Source organism: Triticum aestivum, chromosome 5A (assembly GCF_018294505.1).
Source record: "Triticum aestivum cultivar Chinese Spring chromosome 5A, IWGSC CS RefSeq v2.1, whole genome shotgun sequence".
NCBI classification, from domain to species: domain Eukaryota; kingdom Viridiplantae; phylum Streptophyta; class Magnoliopsida; order Poales; family Poaceae; genus Triticum; species Triticum aestivum.
The window spans coordinates 436,702,835-436,727,391 of record NC_057806.1 but is presented as its reverse complement, the minus strand read 5'-3'; the positions used below and the strand labels follow the sequence as shown (position 1 = coordinate 436,727,391).

The 24,557-nt window shown below is 47.7% G+C and overlaps 1 protein-coding gene across 1 annotated transcript; it reads right to left on the bottom strand.

Annotated features, from left to right (window-relative positions):
• Positions 1-254: 254 nt before the first annotated feature.
• Positions 255-11,392, bottom strand: LOC123101357 (low molecular mass early light-inducible protein HV90, chloroplastic-like). The gene is made up of 2 exons (XM_044522847.1): positions 11,248-11,392; positions 255-710 (listed from the first exon to the last, which is right to left on the bottom strand). The coding sequence occupies exons 1-2, from the start codon at positions 11,390-11,392 to the stop codon at positions 382-384; spliced, it is 474 nt and encodes a 157-aa protein (XP_044378782.1). The 3' UTR covers positions 255-381.
• Between the last annotated feature and the right edge of the window lie 13,165 nt (positions 11,393-24,557).

The window sequence follows — 24,557 nt, the reverse complement described above, 5'->3', positions numbered from 1 at the left end:
TGAAGTGTCGGTTGATTCATCATTTGACCTTAAAATAAATCTAAGTGCACCCCATCACAATTTGACCTTCTTCGAGGTTTGTTTGCTATACTTAAGTCATAGAGTGAATTTCCAGGCATTTAGTAAATATGTTTTAAATTAAACTGCTTGTACATGAAGCTTGTTGATCTATAGTCTATTGGTGGTCTTTAGTCTATGTGCCAAATTTTTTCATACAAAGAAGTTTCGGAAGAGAAACAAAGCAGCTCCGATAGTATGAACTCTCTTTAATTAGTATAAGCACTACAAAGAATTTGAAAGATGATCAGCTCTCATCATTTACATGTCCTACTAGTACTAGCTACATATGTTGTGTTATCCGGTCGAGACAACAAAGCTAGTTTACACGTTGATAAAAGGCGCGCCGATGATGATCTCGGTGGCCGCGAGCGCGACGAGTCCGAGCATGGCGAAGCGGCCGTTCCAGAGCTCCGCGTTGGCGTTCATGATGGCGCCGGCTCTGCCCTCGGCGCTCTCGCCCTGAAGCAGCGGCACCAGCGACGCCACGGACAGCACCGCCACGGAGTAGGCGAACCACGCTTGCCCGGTGCCACTGCCGAGCTGCGAGAGGAGCCCATCGCCACGTCCTGCCTCCACCGCAAGCGCCGTCACGAAGAAGCCTACCATGGCAAGGCGCCCGTTGATACGCTCTGGCGCAGGGCTGCTGAACGCTTGTATCGACGCTCAGGAGGACTCCAGAATGGACAAGAAGCTTGTATCGACGCTCAGCACTATGTGATGTGATTCGGGTTTTGTTTCTAGCTCAAGCTAACAAAAGCACTAGAGAGATCTCCGTGGCGGCCGCAGGAAGGCAGCATGTACACTTTATTCTTTTTTAGTGTGGGTATGTAAACTTTATTCTTGCCGGTAAAGTGGTAACTATTTTTTCTTTTTATGAAAGGGGTCTCCGGACTTGTTAACAAGACAACCACATAGTGATAGGGCTTTCAAAAAAAAAAAAACAAGACGACCACATAATATATGTGGTAAGCAATCTCAAAACAAACAATGTCGAATTGTTAACAAGACAATTAAAGGTTTATCTGGCCGAAGAAAATCACTGAAGTGTTTTTTAGTCTCAACGTGTTGAAGAAGACGCACTGTCTGCAAACTCGCAATCAGCTGCTGCACCGATGGCTATCCTTTGCCACAATCAAACACCTTAGGACATCTCCAGCCGTTCGGCCCCCAGGGCGCCTAAATAGAGCGGCCTGGGGTCGTGCCAGCGCTAGTTCGGCCCCTGGGGGCGACCTAGCTCCCAGTCACGCCTCCAAGCGCCGGCCCCAAGATGCGGGAAATTTAAACTTGGTCGTTCCCGCTCTCAACAGACGTCACAAATCCGGCGATCGGACGTAGTCTGGTGTTACAAAAAACAGAGCGCCGCACGCCGCAAGTTCGCGTGCGCAATGATTCACTCGGCGGGGTCGGCTCCAGGCGTTGGCGGAGTCGGCGTGCGCGGGCTCGGCGGTGTCGGAGCTGCTTCGGTGCTGGGCTGTGTCGGCGCGGCTTCGGCACTGCTGGGCGGCGATGTAGAGGCGTCGTTCGGGCTTGGCGTCCGTGTGGCCGTGGACGCGGGAGCTTGCGTCGTCGGCGTCGTCGGCGTTGCCGTCTGCATCTGGTTCAGGATGAGGCCGCGCTCCGCCCATCAGAAAAGCCATGTCCGCCCCGCCCATCAGAAAAGCCATGTCGGTGTTCCTCTTCTTCGCGGCGACGTTCGTCCGGAGCAGGTCGAGCTTGATGGCGCTGTTCTTCATCAGCGACGACCACCGCGCCTCGGTTTTCTCTTCACGTAGGACGACTCGGGCCTGGGTGTCGGCGAGGCAATGCTCGATGGACTCCTGCACTCGCGCGGTTGCCACGTCGGCGTTTTTCCCCTTCTTTCCCAATTTGTGGCCGTCCGGCCGCCCCTCTAACGCGCCCGGAGTCGTCGCTGTTGGAAATATGCCCTAGAGGCAATAATAAAAACATTATTATTATATTTCCTTGTTCATGATAATTGTCTTTTATTCATGTTATAATTGTGTTATCCGGAAATCGTAATACATGTGTGAATAATAGACACCAACATGTCCCTAGTAAGCCTCTAGTTGACTAGCTCGTTGATCAACAGATAGTCATGGTTTCCTGACTATGGACATTGGATGTCATTGATAACGGGATCACATCATTAGGAGAATGATGTGATGAACAAGACCCAACATAGCATAAGGTCGTATAGTTCGTTTGCTAGAGTTTTCCAATGTCAAGTATCTTTTCCTTAGACCATGAGATCGTGTAACTCCCGGATACCGTAGGAGTGCTTTGGGTGTACCAAACGTCACAACGTAACTGGTGACTATAAAGGTATACTACGGGTATCTCCAAAAGTGTCTGTTGGGTTGACACGGATCAAGACTGGGATTTGTCACTCCGTATGACGGAGAGGTATCACTGGGCCCACTCGGTAATGCATCATCATAATGAGCTCAAAGTGACCAAGTGTCTGGTCACGGGATCATGCATTACGGTACGAGTAAAGTGACTTGCCGGTAACGAGATTGAACAAGGTATTGGGATACCGAAGATCGGATCTCGGGCAAGTAACATACCGATTGACAAAGGGAATTGTATACGGGGTTGCTTGAATCCTCGACATCGTGGTTCATCCGATGAGATCATCGAGGAGCATGTGGGAGCCAACATGGGTATCCAGATCCCGCTGTTGGTTATTGACCGGAGAGCAATCTCGGTCATGTCTACATGTCTCCCGAACCCGTAGGGTCTACACACTTAAGGTTTGGTGACGCTAGGGTTGTAGGGATATGTATATGCAGTAACCTGAATGTTGTTCGGAGTCCCAGATGAGATCCCGGACGTCATGAGGAGTTCCGGAATGGTCCGGAGGCAAAGAATTATATATAGGAAGTGCTATTTCGGCCATCGAGACAAGTTTCGGGGTCACAGGTATTGTACCGGGACCACCGGAAGGGTCCCGGGGGTCCACCGGGTGGGGCCACCTGCCCCGGGGGGCCACATGGGCTGTAGGGGGTGTGCCTTGGCCTATATGGGCCAAGGGCACCAGCCCCAAGAGGCCCATGCGCCAAGAGATAAGGAAGGGAAGAGTCCCAAAAGGGGAAGGCACCTCCTAGGTGCCTTGGGGAGGAAGGATTCCTCCCTTGGCCGCCGCCCCCCTAGGAGATTGGATCTCCTAGGGCCGGCGCCCCCCCTAGGCTCCCTATATATAGTGGGGGAAGGAGGGCTTCTCAACACACGCCTTTGGTGCCCCCCTCTCCCTCTCCAACACATCCTCCTCCTCCATAGTGCTTGGCGAAGCCTTGCCGGAGTACTGCAGCTCCACCACCACCACGCCGTCGTGCTGCTGTTGGAGCCATCTTCCTCAACCTCTCCTTTCCCCTTGCTGGATCAAGAAGAAGGAGACGTTACGCTGACCGTACGTGTGTTGAACGCGGAGGTGCCGTCCGTTCGGCGCTAGGATCTCCGGTGATTTGGATCACGTCGAGTACGCCTTCCTCACCCCCGTTCTTTGAACGCTTCCGCGTGTGATCTACAAAGGTATGTAGATGCAATCCGATCACTCGTTGCTAGATGAACTCCTAGATGGATCTTGGTGAAACCGTAGGAAATTTTTTGTTTTCTGCAACGTTCCCCAACAGTGGCATCATGAGCTAGGTCTATGCATAGTTCTCTTGCACGAGTAGAACACAATTTGTTGTGGGCGTTGATGTTGTCAACTTTCTTGCCGCTACTAGTCTTTTCTTGCTTCAACGGTATTGTGGGATGAAGCGGCCCGGACCAACCATACACGTACGCTTACATGAGACCGGTTCCACCGACTAACATGCACTAGTTGCATAAGGTGGCTGGCGGGTGTCTGTCTCTCCCACTTTAGTTGGAGCGGATTCGATGAAAAGGGTCCTTATGAAGGGTAAATAGAAGTTGACAAATTACGTTGTGGCTTTCACGTAGGTAAGAAAACATTCTTGCTAGAACCCTACTTCAGCCACGTAAAACTTGCAACAACAATTAGAGGACGTCTAACTTGTTTTTGTAGCAAGTGCTTTGTGATATGATATGGTCAAAGTTGTGATGAATGATGAATGATATATATGTGATGTATGAGATGTTCATGCCATTGTAATAGGAATCACGACTTGCATGTTGATGAGTATGACAACCGGCAGGAGCCATATGAGTTGTCTTTATTTTTTGTATGACCTGCGTGTCATTGAGAAACGACATGTAAATTACTTTACTTTATTGCTAAACGCGTTAGCCATAGTAGTAGAAGTAATAGTTAGCGAGCAACTTCATGGAGACACGATGATGGAGATCATGATGATGGAGATCATGGTGTCATGCCGGTGACAAGATGATCATGGAGCCCCAAGATGGAGATCAAAGGAGCTATGTGATATTGACCATATCATGTCACTATTATTATTTGATTGCATGTGATGTTTATCATGTTTTTACATCTTGTTTGCTTAGAACGACGGTAGTAAATAAGATGATCCCTCATAATAATTTCAAGAAAGTGTTCCCCCTAACTGTGCACCGTTGCGACAGTTCGTTGTTTCGAAGCACCACGTGATGATCGGGTGTGATAGATTCCAACGTTCACATACAATGGGTGTAAGACAGATTTACACATGCAAACACTTAGGTTGACTTGACGAGCCTAGCATGTACACACATGGCCTCGGAACACAGAAGACCAAAAGGTCGAGCATGAGTCGTATAGAAGATACGATCAACATGAAGATGTTCACCGATGTTGACTAGTCCGTCTCACGTGATGATCGGACACGGCCTAATTAACTCGGATCATGTTATACTTAGATTACAGGAGGGATGTCTATCTAAGTGGGAGTTCATTGAATAATTTGATTAGATGAACTTAATAATAATGAACTTAGTCTAAAAATATTTATAATATGTCTTGTAGATCAAATGGCCAACGTAGTCCTCAACTTCAACGCGTTCCTAGAGAAAACCAAGCTGAAAGACGATGGCAGCAACTACACGGACTGGGTCCGGAACCTGAGGGTCATCCTCATAGCTGCCAAGAAATATTATGTCCTACAAGCACCGCTGAGTGACGCACCTGTTCTCCCTGCAGAACAAGACGTTATGAACGCTTGGCAGGCACGTACCGATGACTACTCCCTCGTTCAGTGCGGCATGCTTTACAGCTTAGAGCCGGGGATCCAAAAGCATTTTGAGAGACACGGAGCATATGAGATGTTCGAAGAGCTGAAAATGGTTTTCCAAGCTCATGCCCGGGTCGAGAGATATCAAGTCTCCGATAAGTTCTTCAGCTGTAAGATGGAGGAAAATAGTTCTGTCAGTGAGCACATACTCACAATGTCTGGGTTACATAACCGCTTGACTCAGCTGGGAGTTAATCTCCCGGATGACGCGGTCATTGACATAATCCTTCAGTCGCTTCCACCAAGCTACAAGAGCTTTGTGATGAACTTCAATATGCAGGGGATGGAAAAGACCATTCCTGAAGTATTTGCAATGCTGAAATCAGCAGAGATATAAGTCAAAAAGGAACATCAAGTGTTGATGGTGAATAAAACCACTAAGTTCAAGAAAGGCAAGGGTAAGAAAACCTTCAAGAAGGACGGCAAGGGAGTTGCCGCGCCCAGCAAGCAAGCTGCCGGGAAGAAGCCAAAGAATGGACCCAAGCCCGAGACTGAGTGCTTTTATTGCAAGGAAAGTGGTCACTGGAAGCGGAACTGCCCAAAATACTTAGTAGACAAGAAGGCCAACAAAATGAAAGGTATATGTGATATACATGTAATTGATGTGTACCTTACCAGTACTCGTAGTAGCTCCTGGGTATTTGATACCGGTGCAGTTGCTCACATTTGTAACTCAAAGCAGGAGCTGCGGAATAAGCGGAGACTGGCGAAGGACGAGGTGACGATGCGCGTCGGGAATGGTTCCAAGGTCGATGTGATCGCCGTCGGCACGCTACCTCTACATTTACCTACGGGATTAGTTTTGAACCTCAATAATTATTATTTAGTGCCAAGTTTGAGCATGAACATTGTATCAGGATCTCGTTTAATACGAGATGGCTACTCATTTAAATCCGAGAATAATGGTTGTTCTATTTATATGAGAGATATGTTTTATGGTCATGCTCCGATGGTGAATGGTTTATTCTTAATGAATCTCGAGCGTAATGCTACACATATTCATAGTGTGAGTACCAAAAGATGTAAGATTGATAATGATAGTTCCACATACTTGTGGCACTGCCGCCTTGGTCACATAGTTGTCAAACGCATGAAGAAGCTCCATGCTGATGGATTTTTAGAGTCTCTTGATTACGAATCATTTGACACGTGCGAACCATGCCTCATGGGTAAAATGACCAAGACTCCGTTCTCAGGAACAATGGAGCGAGCAACCAACTTATTGGAAATCATACATACTGATGTGTGCGGTCCAATGAGTGTTGAGGCTCGCGGTGGCTATCGTTATGTTCTCACCCTCACTGATGACTTGAGTAGATATGGGTATGTCTACTTAATGAAACACAAGTCTGAGACCTTTGAAAAGTTCAAGGAATTTCAGAGTGAGGTTGAGAATCAACGTGACAGGAAAATCAAGTTCCTGCAATCAGATCGTGGAGGAGAATACTTGAGTCACGAGTTTGGCACACACTTAAGAAAATGTGGAATAGTTTCACAGCTCACGCCGCCTGGAACACCTCAGCGTAATGGTGTGTCTGAACATCGTAATCGCACTCTATTAGATATGGTGCAATCTATGATGTCTCTTACCGATTTACCGCTATCTTTTTGGGGGTATGCTTTAGAGACTGCCGCATTCACTTTAAATAGGGCTCCGTCGAAATCCGTTGAGATGACACCGTATGAATTATGGTTTGGGAAGAAACCTAAGCTGTCGTTTCTAAAAGTTTGGGGATGCGATGCTTATGTCAAGAAACTTCAACCTGAAAAGCTCGAACCCAAGTCGGAAAAATGCATCTTCATAGGATACCCTAAAGAAACTATTGGGTATACCTTCTACCTCAGATCCGAAGGCAAGATTTTTGTTGCCAAGAATGGATCATTTCTAGAGAAGGAGTTTCTCTCGAAAGAAGTAAGTGGGAGGAAAGTAGAACTTGATGAAGTATTACCTCTTGAACCGGAAAATGGCGCAGCTCAAGAAAATGTTCCTGAGGTGCCTGCACCGACTAGAGAGGAAGTTAATGATGATGATCAAGATACTTCTGATCAAGCTCCTACTGAAATTCGAAGGTCCACAAGGACACGTTCCGCACCAGAGTGGTACGGCAACCCTGTCTTGGAAATTATGTTGTTAGACAACAGTGAACCTTCGAACTATGAAGAAGCGATGGCGGGCCCGGATTCCGACAAATGGCTAGAAGCCATGAAATCCGAGATATGATCCATGTATGAAAACGAAGTATGGACTTTGACTGACTTGCCAGTTGAGCGGCGAGCCATAGAAAATAAATGGATTTTTAAGAAGAAGACAGACGCGGATGGTAATGTGACCATCTATGAAGCTCGGCTTGTCGCTAAGGGTTATCGACAAATTCAAGGGGTTGACTACGATGAGACTTTCTCACCGGTAGCGAAGCTAAAGTCCGTCTGAATCATGTTAGCAATTGCCGCATTCTATGATTATGAGATATGGCAAATGGACGTCAAAACGACATTCCTTAATGGTTTCCTTAAGGAAGAATTGTATATGATGCAGCCGGAAGGTTTTGTCGATCTTAAGAATGCTGACAAGGTGTGCAAGCTCCAACACTCGATTTATGGGCTGGTGCAAGCATCTCGGAGTTGGAACATTCGCTTTGATGAGATGATCAAAGCGTTTGGGTTTACGCAGAATTATGAAGAAGCCTGTGTTTACAAGAAAGTGAGTGGGAGCTCTGTAGCATTTCTCATATTATATGTAGATGACATACTTTTGATGGGAAATGATATAGAACTCTTGGACAACATTAAGGCCTACTTGAATAAGAGTTTTTCAATGAAGGACCTTGGAGAAGCTGCATATATATTAGGCATCAAGATCTATAGAGATAGATCAAGACGCCTCATAGGTCTTTCACAAAGCACATACCTTGATAAGATATTGAAGAAGTTCAATATGGATCAGTCTAAGAAGGGGTTCTTGCCTGTGTTGCAAGGTGTGAAATTGAGCTCAGCTCAATGTCCGACCACGGCAGAAGATATAGAAGAGATGAGTGTCATCCCTATGCCTCAACCATAGGTTCTATTATGTATGCCATGCTGTGTACTAGACCTGATGTAAACCTTGCCATAAGTTTGGTAGGAAGGTACCAAAGTAATCCCGGCAAGGAACACTAGACAGCGGTCAAGAATATTCTGAAGTACCTGAAAAGGACTAAGGAAATGTTTCTCGTCTATGGAGGTGACGAAGAGCTCGTCGTAAAGGGTTACATCGACGCTAGCTTCGACACAGATCTGGATGACTCAAAGTCACAAACCGGATACATGTATATTTTGAATGGTGGGGCAGTAAGCTGGTGCAGTTGCAAGCAGAGCGTCGTGGCGGGATCTACATGTGAAGCGGAGTACATGGCAGCCTCGGAGGCAGTGCATGAAGCAATTTGGGTGAAGGAGTTCATCACCGACCTAGGAGTCATACCCAATGCATCGGGGCCGATCAAGCTCTTCTGTGACAACACTGGAGCTATTGCACTTGCCAAGGAGCCGAGGTTTCACAAGAAGACAAGGCACATCAAGCGTCGCTTCAACTCCATTCGTGAAAATGTTCAAGATGGAGACACAGATATTTGTAAAGTACATACGGACCTGAATGTAGCAAATCCGTTGACTAAACCTCTCCCTAAAGCAAAACATGATCAACACCAGAATTCCATGGGTGTTCGATTCATCACAATGTAACTAGATTATTGACTCTAGTGCAAGTGGGAGACTGTTGGAAATATGCCCTAGAGGCAATAATAAAAGCATTATTATTATATTTCCTTGTTCATGATAATTGTCTTTTATTCATGCTATAATTGTGTTATCTGGAAATCATAATACATGTGTGAATAATAGACACCAACATGTCCCTAGTAAGCCTCTAGTTGACTAGCTCGTTGATCAACAGATAGTCATGGTTTCCTGATTATGGACATTGGATGTCATTGATAACGGGATCACATCATTAGGAGAATGATGTGATGGACAAGACCCAACATAGCATAAGATCGTATAGTTCGTTTGCTAGAGTTTTCCAATGTCAAGTATCTTTTCCTTAGACCATGAGATCGTGTAACTCCCGGATATCGTAGGAGTGCTTTGGGTGTACCAAACGTCACAACGTAACTGGGTGACTATAAAGGTATACTACGGGTATCTCCGAAAGTGTCTGTTGGGTTGACACAGATCAAGACTGGGATTTGTCACTCCGTATGACGAAGAGGTATCACTGGGACCACTCGGTAATGCATCATCATAATGAGCTCAAAGTGACCAAGTGTCTGGTCACGGGATCATGCATCACGGTACGAGTAAAGTGACTTGCCGGTAACGAGATTGAACAAGGTATTGGGATACCGACGATCGGATCTCGGGCAAGTAACATACGGATTGACAAAGGGAATTGTATACGAGGTTGCTTGAATCCTCGACATCGTGGTTCATCCGATGAGATCATCGAGGAGCATGTGGGAGCCAACATGGGTATCCAGATCCCGCTGTTGGTTATTGACCGGAGAGCGATCTCGGTCATGTCTACATGTCTCCCGAACCCGTAGGGTCTACACACTTAAGGTTCGGTGATGCTAGGGTTGTAGGGATATGTATATGCAGTAACCCGAATGTTGTTTGGAGTCCCGGATAAGATCCCGGACGTCACGAGGAGTTCCGGAATAGTCCGGAGGTAAAGAATTATATATAGGAAGTGCTATTTTGGCCATCGGGACAAGTTTCGGGGTCACCGGTATTGTACCGGGACCACCGGAAGGGTCCCGGGGGTCCACCGGGTGGGGCCACCTGCCCGGGGGGGCCACATGGGCTGTAGGGGGTGCGCCTTGGCCTACATGGGCCAAGGGCACCAGCCCCAAGAGGCCCATGCGCCAAGAGATAAGGAAGGGAAGAGTCCCAAAAGGGGAAGGCACCTCCTAGGTGCCTTGGGGAGGAGGGATTCCTCCCTTGGCCGCCGCCCCCCCTAGGAGATTGGATCTCCTAGGGCCGGCGCCCCCCCAGGCTCCCTATATATAGTGGGGGAAGGAGGGCTTCTCAACACACGCCTTTAGTGCCTCCCTCTCCTCTCCAACACATCCTCCTCCTCCATAGTGCTTGGCGAAGCCCTGCCGGAGTACTGCAACTCCACCACCACCACACCGTCGTGCTACTGTTGGAGCCATCTTCCTCAACCTCTCCTTTCCCCTTGCTGGATCAAGAAGAAGGAGACGTTACGCTGATCGTACGTGTGTTGAACGCGAAGGTGCCGTCCGTTCGGCGCTAGGATCTCCGGTGATTTGGATCACGTCGAGTACGCCTTCCTCATCCCCGTTCTTTGAACGCTTCCACGCGTGATCTACAAAGGTATGTAGATGCAATCCGATCACTCGTTGCTAGATGAACTCCTAGATGGATCTTGGTGAAACCATAGGAAATTTTTTGTTTTCTGCAACGTTCCCCAACAGTCGCGTCCGACTTGTATGTCTCCTTGGCCTTGTCGAGGGTACGTCGGACTTGCGCCCACTTCTCGCACTTGTCAATGCGCTTGTAGATGTGGAGGTGCTTGAACTCGGCGTCTTGGTTATCGCGCCGATACATGGTGAATATACACAGCAGCTGCGCGGAGGAACAAATAGTTGGCGGGCGGCGGGCGTTGACGACGAAGAGATGCGGGCGAATGGCGTGCGTACCTGATCCTCAACGCTGGCGCCGCTCTCTGGGCGAGCCGCGACCTCCTAGACGATTCCATGCCATTTGTTGCACGCCAACTGGATACACCCCCAATGGTTCGCCATCGCCTTGGAGCCACGCTGCATGTAGACGCCTTTGAAGTACGGGTCGACGAGCTTCCACTCGTCGAACTCGGCCTTGATGCGGTCCCAGTACGTCTCGAAGCTCTGGTTCGTGCCGGTGGTCGGGTCGAGGCAGACGACTTTCCATGCTTCGACGAGGCATTCCCCCTCCTTGGATGTCCACTTGATGCGCGCTTCGCCTGTCCTAGCCGCCCGCTTCTTCTTCTGGCGCCCCTTCGTCGGATCAGGAGCTGGCTCCTCCTCCTCGTCGTCCTCGTCCTCATCCTCGGGTTCCTGCGCTTCATGCGCGTCGTCGCCATAGACGTAGCCGAGCTCGGCCTCCATATCGCCGCTGAGATCCACTACCTCGTCCTGGGTGGCAAACCTGGGAGACGCGGCGGCCGCGGTCGATCCTGTCGCGATGATGTCATCCATGTCGGCTCCTGTGTCGTCCGTGTCGCCGAGGTGCGAGAAGGGCAGCGGCCCACGGCAGAGATGGGGCGTCGGTGTGGACGCGTAGGCGGCGGGCGGCGAGTAGTTGTATGGACAGTACTGCACGTCGACGAAGGCGGGCGAGGGTGTGCGCGTCGCGGGGTGGCCATGGGGGAAGGTCACGTTTGGGTTGAACCCCCCGTGCGCGTCGCCGTCGGCGTATCTGGGCGACGACGATCCCCATGGAGATCCGAAGCCTTGCTGTCCCCAGGGCGCGTACCGGGCGTGGCTGACGACGGGTGGATTCATCATCCCCGCATGGTCGACCGATGAGGAAGACGTCGCCGCACGCGCCGCGTTGTCGCGGGCCTTCTTGGCAATGACCCTGTTCCGCCGGTCGGTGGTGACTGCGTCGTGTCGCTGAACTTCCACCCTCCACTCGGCGTTCGACATGCCCGGTGGCTTCGATGGCGGCGTCCTCGGCTTCCTCTGCTTCGGCTGGGCCACGGTGCCAGTCGTGGTTGCCGCCGCGCGCGGCATGGCGTACTTCTTCGGCGGCATGGCGGCCACTGGAAGGCGAGCTGGAGGGGGTTTGGCGGGAGAAAGGGAGGGAATGGCGGGAGGAAGGCGAGCGAGCGGAGGAGATGCGAGGGAAAAGCGTCAAGAAGCGGCGGGAAAAGGCCCTCGGGTCGCCGCCAGGGCGGGCCCACGCGCCTTTTTCGCTTGTGCCGGCTCCCCAAGCGCCCCCAGGGCGCCGGGTTCGGCCTGGGTCCACCGGCATCAGTTTTGACCCGAGCCAGCGAAAAACGGACTTCTGAGGGCGCGACTGGGCCGTTTTTTTGGCGCCGGCGCGACAAAATCACCTGAGGAGGGCCTGTTGGGGACGCGGCTGAAGATGCCCTTAGTCGTCACCACCACGAGTATTTTGGATTCTCGTCGGAGAATCACCGCCGCTTTGCCCTTTTGGACACCGGTCCTATCAGCAATGTAATGACATATAAAGTGAATGATGTCAAATAGCTCCCGGGGGAATTCCCTCATAGAAGCACACTTTGTTGTTTTGTCTTCCAAATGTGCCGTATCACTGAAACCACTCCAACCGCTGTGATTCTTCGAAAGAAGTACACATGAATGCATAGAATGAATCTCACCCATTCCAATCTCGCCCCCAGTCGCTCCAACGAGCGACTCGGGCGCCAAACCCTAGCCTGTCGCCCCTCTGCTTCCCTCTCCTTCCTCCCCTTGCGCTGCCGGCCGAAGCCCGCGTGGCTGCGGTGGTGGCAGGGCATCTCCTCCCGCATGCATGTCTTTTCGGGTAGCGGGGGCCTTAAGCACATGGGGGCGCGGTCCTGACCTGGTGGCTAAGCGCATGTGTGTGGACACAGCAACAATGCGATGGCGTCATGAAGGTGTGGGTGGAGTGGCTCACACACAAGGATGCTCGGCTGGCGGCGGACCTGGTTGCGGTCGTTGCTCCCGGCCTTGGAGGCATGAATTGTTCCCCTCCTGGGCGGCGTGTGGCAGCGGGCAACGTTGGGTAGGACTGGCTCGCGCGGCTTGGAGTGCGTCTGGCGTGGTGCTGGGGCGGCGGGTCTTTGCTGCACAAGCGGGGCTTCTCTGGTGGTGGATGACGTTCGTCGACGAGCATGTTCAGAAGGCCGACTTGTCCGCGCTGGTTCGTGCCTCCGTGTTGTGCTCTCCTGACCTGTGTTTCGGTCGTGGTGTCAACCCGAGTTGAGCTCCCTTGCGCGGCTGTGTTGCTGGTGGATTGGAGTCGATGGCCATGGGCATGGCGGCGTGCAGGCTTGCCTAGGCCATGGCTAGAGGGCTAGGGCCGGGGCTTGCTCAGCGGTGGATGTCGACAACCATTGGCTTGTGTCCCCCCGTCCACCGGGATCAGTTGCTCCATTGTTTTATCTTGACATTTTTCTATGCTTAACATATGTTCCGAGCCACAATTCGGCCATTTTCAGGGTTCGTTTGCTATATTTATATCATTTAGTGCATTTCGGCATTTAGGGAATATAATTCAAACTTAAATTGTAAGTGCATGAAAAAGTTGGCAAATTTGGATTGAAAGTTTGTGCACAGGCTTTACTCAAGAAAATAAAATGAATTCAAACATCTGGGTGCCAAGACTCAACCTCGGACATGGAGCTTATCGATTTTTAATTTGTAGAAAAAGTCAAATAAAATCTAAAAACATGAAACCTCACATGGTATCAATATGCGAGGTAAAAATTTGAGAAGGTTTTGCAAAAGTTATGTTATATATTGCTGGAAAATCGGACCAACTTGGAGAAAGAATTTAAGTTTCGGGAGGGAATGGACCAGGTTTAAAGGTGAAGTGTCGGTTGATTCATCGTTTGACCTTTATAAAAAAAAAATCTAAGCATACACGATCACAATTTGACCTTCTTCGAGGTTCGTTTGCTATATTTAAGTCATAGAGTGAATTTCTAGGCATTTAGTTAATATAATTTAAATTTAAACTGCAAGTACATGAAGCTTATTGATGTTTGTCTACTGGTGGTCTTTAGTCTGTTCAGGCCAACATGGAGTTCGTTGATATTTTGAGAACCAGATTATTTTGAATAATTCTATCAAATGCAAACCAATTGTGAAAAAAATGCATTTTGATTCTTTAAAAAAAGTGGAGGTTGGCGCTCGAACCTCTACTTCCTCACATGTTGAACAAACAAAATAAATTTAAAAATAAAATTAACAAAATAACCCAACACTTGTTAGAAAAAGTGGCACAACTAGGACTCAAACCTAACACCTCCACTTCCTCTAATTCCCTTGCTACAACTACTGAACTACACTATGCCATTTCTTGTGTCTATATTGCAACGCTACACGTATTGTAGTTAATACAAATACACATAGGAAACAAGCACACGATCTGTGTGCTGAATGACCATTGGTAGAGGTAAAGAAAAACTCGGGCAAAGCACCTGAGACACGTGGCAATTACAATTTCCATCGTCTAGCCGCCAAATACTTTATTTTGCCGAATATCCTCATTTGATACTCGGCAAAGCCTTTGCTGAGTAAGAAACTCAGTATACCCTGCTTTCGTGAAGGGTGTATGTCAAACATCCTTTACCGAATGCATGAATCTGTGCCCCTCTGCACATTATATAGCCATATGTGCATGGCTTCGGAAATATTTTATGCACCAAGAAATCGATGTGCTCCTCGGACATACAACATCTACATGAGACTTGATGTGAAGAACGTAATATATATGCAAACTTGTTCAACGTGTAACACAATTCTCTTGTATTCATAGCAGTTATACATTCTTCAAGGGCGCATCATAAAGATCATATTAATTTTTTAGAAATGAAGGAGGACCCCCGGCCTCTGCATCTGGACGATGCATGCAACCATTTTATTAATTATTCACACAAAACCTTACAAAGTCATACAACAGTAAGACTGAAGCCACCGTCTAGGCAACAAAAGTGTCGCTACTCCTATCCAAGTGATGAAGGGATGATGATAGTCCTAGTACCAAACAGACCTCGCAGCCAAACCTAACATCTAAGATCTGAGGTCCCAACCAGGACGTCTGCCGGGTATGGGTTGAAGGAAATATGCCCTAGAGGCAATAATAAATTTTTATTTATTTCCTTATATCATGATAAATGTTTATTATTCATGCCAGAATTGTATTAACCGAAAACTTAGTACATGTGTGAATACATAGACAAACAGAGTGTCACTAGTATGCCTCTACTTGACTAGCTCGTTGAATCAAAGATGGTTAAGTTTCCTAGCCATAGACATGAGTTGTCATTTGATTAATGGGATCACATCATTAGAGAATGATGTGATTAACTTGACCCATTCCGTTAGCTTAGCACGATGATCGTTTAGTTTCTTGCTACCGCTTTCTTCATGACTTATACACATTCCTCTGACTATGAGATTATGCAACTCTCGAATACCGGAGGAACACTTTGTGTGCTACCAAACGTCACAACGTAACCGTGTGATTATAAAAATGCTCTACAGGTGTCTTCGATGGTACTTGTTGAGTTGGAATAGATCGAGATTAGGATTTTTCACTCCGATTGTCGGAGAGGTATCTCTGAGCCCTCTCGATAATGCACATCACTATAAGCCTTGCAAGCAATGCAACTAATGAGTTAGTTGCGGGATGATGTATTACTGAACGAGTAAAGAGACTTGCCTGTAACGAGATTGAACTAGGTATTGAGATACCGATGATTGAATCTCGGGCAAGTAACATACCAATGACAAAGGGAACAACATATGTTGTTATGATGTTTGACCGATAAAGATCTTCGTAGAATATGTAGGAGCCAATATGAGCATCCAAGTTCCGCCATTGTTTATTGACCGGAGACGAGTCTCGGTCATGTCTATATAGTTCTCGAACCCGTAGGGTCCGCACGCTTAAAGTTCGGTGACAATCGATATTATGAGTTTACGTGTTTTGATGTACCGAAGGTTGTTCGGAGTCCCGGATGAGATCAGGGACATGACGAGGAGTCATGAAATGATCAAGCCGTAAAGATTGATATATTGGAAGGCTATATTCGGACATCGAAAAGGTTCCGAGTGATCCGGGTATTTTCCGGAGTACCAGGGGAGTTACGGGAATACGGGAATACATATGGGCCTTAGTGGGCTTTAAGGGAAAAAGAGAAGAAGCCACGAGGGCTAGCCGCGCGCCCTCCATGGGCCTAGTCCGAATTGGCCTAGGGGAGGGGCTGCGCCCCCTCTTTCCTTCTCCTCCCCCTCTCCTTCCTTCCCCCTCCTAGTAGGACTAGGAAAGGATGAATCCTACTCCTACTAGGAGGAGGATTCCTACTCCTACTAGGAGGAGGATTCCTCCTCCCCTTTGGCGCGCCTAGAGAGGCCGGCCGGCCTCCCCTCCCTCCTTTATATACGTGGGGAGGGGGCACCCTAGAGGACACACAAGTTGATCAGTTGATTTTTTAGCCGTGTGTGGTGCCCCCCTCCACCATAATCCACCTCGGTCATATCGTAGCGGTGCTTAGGCGAAGCCCTGCGTCGGTAGCATCATCATCACCGTCATCACGCTGTCGTGCTGACGGAACTCTCCCTCAAAGCTCTGCTGGATCGGAGTTCGTGGGACGTCACCGAGCTGAACGTGTGCTGAACTCGGAGGTGCCGTATGTTTGGTACTTGGATCGGTTGGATCATGAAGACGTACGACTACATCAACCACGTTCTCATAATGCTTCCGCTTACGGTCTATAAGGGTACGTGGACGACACTCTCCCCTCTCGTTGCTATGCATCACCATGATCTTGCGTGTGCGTAGGAAGGGCCTGTTGTCTCGGTTCATAAGGGCCTTTTGTCCCGGTTCTGGAACCGGGACTAAAGGGTCGGTACTAATGCCCTGTCCCTTTAGTCCCGGTTCAATACAGAACCGGGATAGATGGGCCTCCACATGGCCTGTGCGTGGAGCCCAGGCAGGAGACCCTTTGGTCCCAGTTGATGGCACTAACCTGGACCAATAGGCATCCACGCGTCAGCATTTCTGTGGCTGGGTTTTTTGTTTTTTTGAAAGGGGGGGGGGTTGGGGGTTTTGGGGGGTTAATTTAGGTGTTTCATATATTGTGTTAGCTAGCTATAATTAATAGAGAGAAGTGTCCCCTCTTATGTCCGTGCTTGGTCGACGCTACGTACTATACATACGTATAGAGAGGACTAGACACGCTAGCTAGCTAGTAAGCAAACGAAGGAAACAGAAGATCGTCATGAACATATATGCATACAGAGAGAAGTGATATCGACCACCTCTCCTTCTCCGAGAGATTGGTCGAACAACAAGTTCTCGTATATCTATCCGACACTATCGGCTACATATATACAATAATTATCTCTTACAAATATAATCATACGGACTCAGGGTCCACATAGTATTCTCCGTCTTCAGCGATCACGTGGTCAAGAAAGAATGCCGCCAATTCCTCTTGAATTGCTCGCATGCGAGCTGGTGCTAGGAGTTCATCCCGCTTCCGAAACATCTAATTTAAAGAAGGGGGTCAATACATATATATATATGAATGAATGAAACTCAACACAAATGATGGTAATAAAATAAAATTGTGAATGTTGTTATTTACGTACTTCATATTGTTCGTCAGTGTAGCCCCGCTCACAGGTCATGTGGCAGATGGACTCGCAAATGTAGTATCCACAGAAATCATTCCCTTGTTCCTGCCACAACCACTTTACAAGAAATAGAGGTCAATCAAACTGATAAGCAAGAATAGCAAATGGTATTGATGAAACTAGCGCTTGAATCACTAGTAGATGCGCGGAACATGCTACTATAGTACTTACTTTCGGGTGTCTAAATTGCAGCTCCTTCGGCAGTCCCGGAGCTTTTCTGGTGAATTTTCTCCAAACCCTGCCGGACAAAGAAAACAATTACTTGATATATCAGGAAATGAACAAAGTTGCTGATATGGTGGATAATGATCGATTTAACTTACTTCTCGAGTATTTGAGTCGTGTCTGCATAGTCCTGGGGATCTTTTCGTCTTGAGTCTAAGACGGTTACTAGTCCCTGCTCAAGCTTAATCTCTAGGAGAATATAGTGGAAACTGCACACGCATGCATAGCTCATCAATTACATTACTATAACCTTGACTAATATATAAGGGAAACCAAATACGCACAAGACAGTAACACTCACTTGAAGTTGTAAGGAAAGAGTATTATATCTTTGTTTTCATTTATTGCCAACGATCGTAGCAAGTTGGCCTCGGTAGCTACGGCATGAAATTTAACCTGAGTTGCATCTATGAGATATGTGTTAATGAACCCAATATCACCGACTTGTCTTTTCTTCAATTCGGCGATCTTCAATCTGCATAATATAGTGAGGATGATTATAAATACATGCAATGAAAGAGCTGAGCTATATAGAGAGACTTAATGATAGAAGTAGTACTACTTACAGACAGTAGCAGGCGACCGTTGTTTTATCGAGGGCCAATTGATTGAAAAACTGAAAGAACTCCTCAAATGGAACATGCAACATTTCAATTCCAACGAGGTCATGCTCCTTTTTAACTTTCACATACAAAGTACTCCTCCCCCAGAGTCTCTGCAGATTTTCAAGTACCAATCATGCAATCTTCGCATCATCGTTGATAGAGATCTTTCATCTTTGACGAGAGGCTTCCCGTACTTGTATCTTTGTATCTGCATCTCCATGAAATCATAATGTACATCGTCAGGCAGGTAATCGCCAAGATTGCTATAACCGGGCACCATCTTCGGATCATTAGCGACGTTGTCGCTAGGCACCTTGAGCGGGGGGCACGATTGCTTCGCTTGTTCACCGAGCTGGGCAATTTGTTTCCCAGCTCGTCGTTCTTTCAGCCTTTGATCACTGACAGTACTTCCCGACCGCTCCGCTTCGGCAAATTCCTTTCCAATAATGCGCTCATAGTTTCCTTTCACCGGATCTACCTTCTCCTCAGGAGGTGGATGTTTCTTTGCTTTCACCCCTTCAAAGTAGTTCCTCACTTCTTCTCGTGCGATCTCGGCGTTCTCCTCCGGGGTCCTCTCGTATGGTAACTTCTATGGAGTCTTCAGAGAAGGACCAAATCTATATTTCCTCCCGCCTCTGGCTGTACTGCTAGACGCCGGCCGAGCAGACAAAGCGGTTGTCTTCTTTACTTGCTTACAAGGCAGAGGAGAAGGACCACGACGCGCCGGAGCAGCCGGAGCGGCGGCAGGTCTCTTCCGCCCTTGCTGACGAGGCAGAGAAGGAGGAGGCTGGCTGCTCGGGCGCGTCGGCGCAGGCGGAGAAGGAGGCGGAGTGCCGCCACGCGCTGGAGAAGGAGCCGGTCGAGTGCCCTGATCGTCACTCGCCGGAGGAGGAGGCGGTGGAGGAGGTGGAGTGCCCTGACTCGCTGGAGGAGGAGGCGATGGAGGAGGCAGAGTGCCCTGACTTGCCGGAGGAGGAGGAGGAGGAGGCGGAGGCGTCCAGTTCGGAAGGTTGATGAGGTCCTTCTGCCATAGGCATGGAGTCTTCAGAGCAGACCCCAACCTAGTCTCCCCTTCACCGGTAGGGTGGTCAAGCTGGAGGTCCTCAAATCCCTCCGTTATTTCATCCACCATCACCCTAGCATATCCTTCTGGAATCGGCCGGCAGTGAAAAGTTGCGCCGGGTTCAGTAGGATAAACAGAGCCAACAGCCGCCTTGACCTTCAAATTCATCCATTGCGTCATAAGGTGGAAATTTTGAGACTCCGTGATAGCATCCACGGGATAGCTGGCAGGAGCCGTCAAGGGATGCTCCTGCTGAAGCAGCTCGGTGGAAGCCACACTGCTTCTCCGCTGAGATGGCGGGGTAGCTTCGGGGGAAGCTTCGGCAGTATGTTTGCTGCAATTTGCTTCTTGTTCCTCTATCGCTTGTACCCTTGCTTGCAGTGCCTGCATTTGGGTCTGCTGCGCTTTTTTCCTCCTCTCATGGGATTTGTAACCGCTTGCATCCGGAAACCCAACCTTCCACGGAATGGAGCCTGGCGTGCCTCGTGTCCGTCCAGGGTGCTCAGGATCCCCGAGGGCCATTGTGAGCTCGTCGTTCTCTTTGTCTAGAAAGAATGTCCCTTGCTGCGCTGCTTCGATATACTGCTGAAGCTTCCTGACTGGTATGTCCATTTGATCGTTCGTCCAAATGCACTTCCCTGTTACAGGGTCCAAGGTTCCGCCAGCCCCGAAGAACCAAGTCCGACAATGGTCTGGCCAGTTAATTGTCTCTGGTTCGATCCCTTTATCAACCAGATCATTCTCAGTCTTGGCCCACTTAGGCCAGGCTACGAGGTAGCCACCTGACCCCGTGCGATGGTGATGCTTCTTCTTCACATCATTTTGCTTGTTTGTCGCCAACATCTTCTTACTCTTTTCCGATGTCTTGTGGGCCACAAATGCGGGCCAGTGATCTCTGATCTTCTCATATCTGCCCTTGAATTCTGGTGTCTCATTATTTTCGACAAACTTATTTAGCTCTTTCTTCCACCTCCTGAATAGTTCTGCCATCCTCTTAAGAGCAAAAGACTTAATTAATTGCTCTTTAACTGGCTTCTCTGGATTATCCTCTGGCGATAGGGTGAAATTTGACTTCAGCTCAGTCCAAAGATCATTTTTCTGCGTATCATTGACATAAGACACCTCAGGGTCTTCTGTAGCTGGCTTAAACCATTGCTGGATGCTGATCGGGATCTTGCCCTAACCAAAACCCCGCACTGAGCAACAAATGCGCTCTTTGTCTGGAGGGGTTCAATCGGTTGGCCGTCGGGCGTGATTGCTATGATCTCAAACTTTTCATCCGAGCTCAACTTTTTCTTCGGGCCTCGTCTCTTTACCGAAGTTGTGCTCAATCCGGAGGGCTAGAAAAAAGAACAAAGACTTAATTAATATGTGTACATACCAAAACAATGAATGCATCAATTAGCTAGTCAGCAGAAGCTTTACTAATATATATACCTGGCCGGACTCGGTTCGGTCACCGGAGACGTCATCATGGTCTCCTTCTTGCACCGGCATTGGGTCACCGGAGCCGTCCTCACGGTCTCCTTCTTGCACCGGCATTAGGTCACCGGAGCCATCATAATCATAGCCAGCTGCTTCCAGACCATCGGTGTCGTTGAGAAACAACGAGCAGATGGCATCACTTCCTCGTGCGATTATGTCCCCCAACAATTCTTCTTGTACTTCATCTCAGGCGGTGTCCATAGTTTCTAGAAATATTGACAACATGGCAATTATTATTCAAACATGACAGATGGATATATTAGTGGCAAAAATGTAGAACTAATATTAATTAGTGGCCTCGATGCTGCTTCTCTAGGGTTTGGGGTGGCCTCGACACTGCTTCTCTAGGGTTTGGGGTGGCCTCGACAACGCTTCGAGGATAAAAAAAGAAGAGGAAGAAGAAGAAAAAAAGAGGAGAAGAAAGAATAGAGGAGTTCTTACTCCTCTATTCTTTCTTCTCCTCTTTTTTTCTTCTTTTTCCTCTTTTTTTTTATCGGGAACGAGGGTCGTCGAGGGTCACTGAGCGATAGAGGAAACCCTAAATAGCAAGTATCATGGGTGTGAGATACATGTGGCCATCGGTGTTGGACACTACATCCACGTCCCACAAGTGACGTGGGCGTCGAAGCTCGCGCCACTTGTGGGACGTGGATGTAGTGTCCGACACCGACGGCCACATGTATCTCACACCCATGATACTTGCTATTTAGGGTTTCCTCTACCGTTCGGTGACCCTGACCCTCGATGACCCTCGTTTCCGATAAAATAAAGAGGAAGAAGAAGAAAAAAGAGAAGAAGAGAAGAAAAAAAAAGAGGAGAAGATATGGGCGTGAGATACATGTGACGTGGGCGTCGAAGCCCTAGAACCCTCGACCCTCGATCCCTCGACCCTATAGAACCCTCGAAGAAAAGAATAGCTAGAGGAGAAGATCGAAGAAAAAAAAGAAGAAAAAAAGAGGAGAAGAAGAAAGGAATAGTGGAGAAGAAGAAAAAATAGAATATTCTATTTTCTCTTCTTCTTCACTATTCCTTTCTTCTTCTCCTCTTCTTTTTCTTCTTTTTTCTTCTTCTTATTTATTTCTCCTTTTCTTCTTCTCCTCTTGTTCTTTCTTTCCTCTTCTTATTTTCTTCTTTCCTATCCTTCTTTTCCTTCCTTTCTTAATATCACTTAGCAAATGCACTAACCTAAAATGCAACAAACATAAAATGCACTAAATCGATCAACTAACCTAAAATCCGTGATAAAATGCACTAACCTAAAATCGATATCTACTAACAACTTAAAAAAATTAATACATATATGAAAAAATGCATATATGAAAAAAAACATCATCATATCATCAACAGAAAAATAGTATTTTTTCTAAAAATCTATCTTTTCAGCACATACATATACTTATACATCATCATATACTCATACATATACTCATACATATACATATAATCTGCAGGAAAAAAACATATATGTGTTTGCAAAAAAAGGGGGAAGAGGGGGGCGGTGCCGGCCCAGACCACAGCGAGGCAGAGGCGACGGCGGCGCGGGGCAGCTGGGGCGCGGCGAGGCAGAGGCGGGGCGGCGACGGTGTCGGGGCGCGACGCGGGGAGGCGACGGCGTCGGGGCGGCGCGGAGAGACTGCGACGGCGCGGGGTGGCGCGCGGTGACGGCGTCGGGGCGGCGCGGGGTGGCGACGGCGTCGGGACGGCGCGGGACGGCGTCGGAGGCAGGGCGACGACGGCGACGGCGAGGCGCAGAGGGGCAGCTTGGCGGCGTCGTCGGGGCACGATCGAAGAACTGAACGAAATTTTTCACAAGTCTTGCTTATATAGACGGCGCATTGGTCACGGTTCGTGGCACCAACCGTGACCAATGCCCCCCTTTAGTCCCGGTTGGTGCCACCAAGCGGGACCAAAGGCCTCTTTTCAGCAGCCCAAAGGGCGGGAAGCGGCGGCCTTTGGTCCCGGTTGGTGGCACCAACCGGGACTAAAGGGGGGCATTGGTCACGGTTGGTGCCATGAACCGTGACCAATGCCCACCCTTTAGTCCCGGTTGGTGGCACCAACCGGGACCAAAGGCCTTGTGCTGCCCCGCGCCCAAATGTTTAGTCCCACCTTGCTAGTTGAGAGGGAGCCGCACCTGTTTATAAGGTGCGGTGCGCCTTCCCTCTCGAGCTCCTCTCTAAAGCAGGCTTTCGGGCCTAACCGTGCAATGTGTGCCTGTGGGCCTACTGGGCCTCCTGCGGGCCCGAATCCTGGCCCATGGTAGGGTTTCTAGTCGTATTCAGGCCGTGGGTGCCCAGTAGGTGGCACTTTTTTTGTTTTTTTTGTTTCTACTTACAACAAAATACTTATTGTTGCTATATTTAATTTTTTTCCAGTTTTTTGTTTTGTTTTCTGCATTATTTATTTTCTTTTGTTTTTTGCTTTATTTTTTAATTCTTTTTGCTTTTAGTTTTAGAAAAGTTATAAACTTTCTGTTAGTGCCATTAGTTTTCAAATTTGAAAACACTTTTTTGTTTTTTTGTTTTCTTTGTTGCTTTATTTATTTTATTTTGTTTCTACTTACAACAAAATACTTATTGTTGCTATTTTCATTTTTCCAGTTTTTTTGTTTTGTTTTCTGTATTATTTATTTTCTTTTGTTTTTTGCTTTATTTTTTAATTCTTTTTGCTTTTAGGTCAGCAAAATTATAAACTTTCTGTTGCTTTATTTATTTTATTTTGTTTCTACTTACAACAAAATACTTATTGTTGCTATTTTTTTCCAGTTGTTTTGTTTTGTTTTTTGCATTATTTATTTTCTTTTGTTTTTTGCTTTAATTTTTAATTCTGTTTGCTTTTAGGTTAGCAAAATTATAAACTTTCTGTTAGTGCCATTAGTTTTAGAAAAATTATAAACTTTCTGTTAGTGCCATTAGTTTTAGAAAAATTATAAACTTTCTGTTAGTGCCATTAGTTTTCAAATTTGAATAGTTAAAATTTGAATTCTTTGAAAATTGTTTGAATCACAAGTTTGTGATTAACTTACTAAAAAAATGAGAATAGATGCGCTTATGGAGAAAATTCAACCTAAATTCCTAGTAAATTTCTATGAATTTCAGAGAAATTCACTATGAATTTAGGTTAAACTTTTCTCTATTAGGGCATCTATTTTCACTTTGAGAGGAGCTCAACAAGGCAGAGAGGGAAGGGCTTATAAACCGGTGTGAGCCCCCTTCGGTTGGCGAGGTGGGACTAAACTCTGCCCGCAACGAGGACCAACCCTTTAGTCCCGGTTTGTGGCACAAACCGGGACTAATGGTCATGGGCCAGGGGCGAGGAGCAAAATTATAAACTTACTGTTAGTGCCATTAGTTTTAGAAAGTTGAAAGTTGAAAGTTGGCATGGGCCAGGGACTAATGGTCATGGTATTACGAGGGCCGAACCATAAGACATGAAAGCATTTCAAATGAACCCTGAAAAAGTTGAAAGCTGGCATGGTATCATAATTTCACCCACATTAGCATGTGCATGTACAAAACGG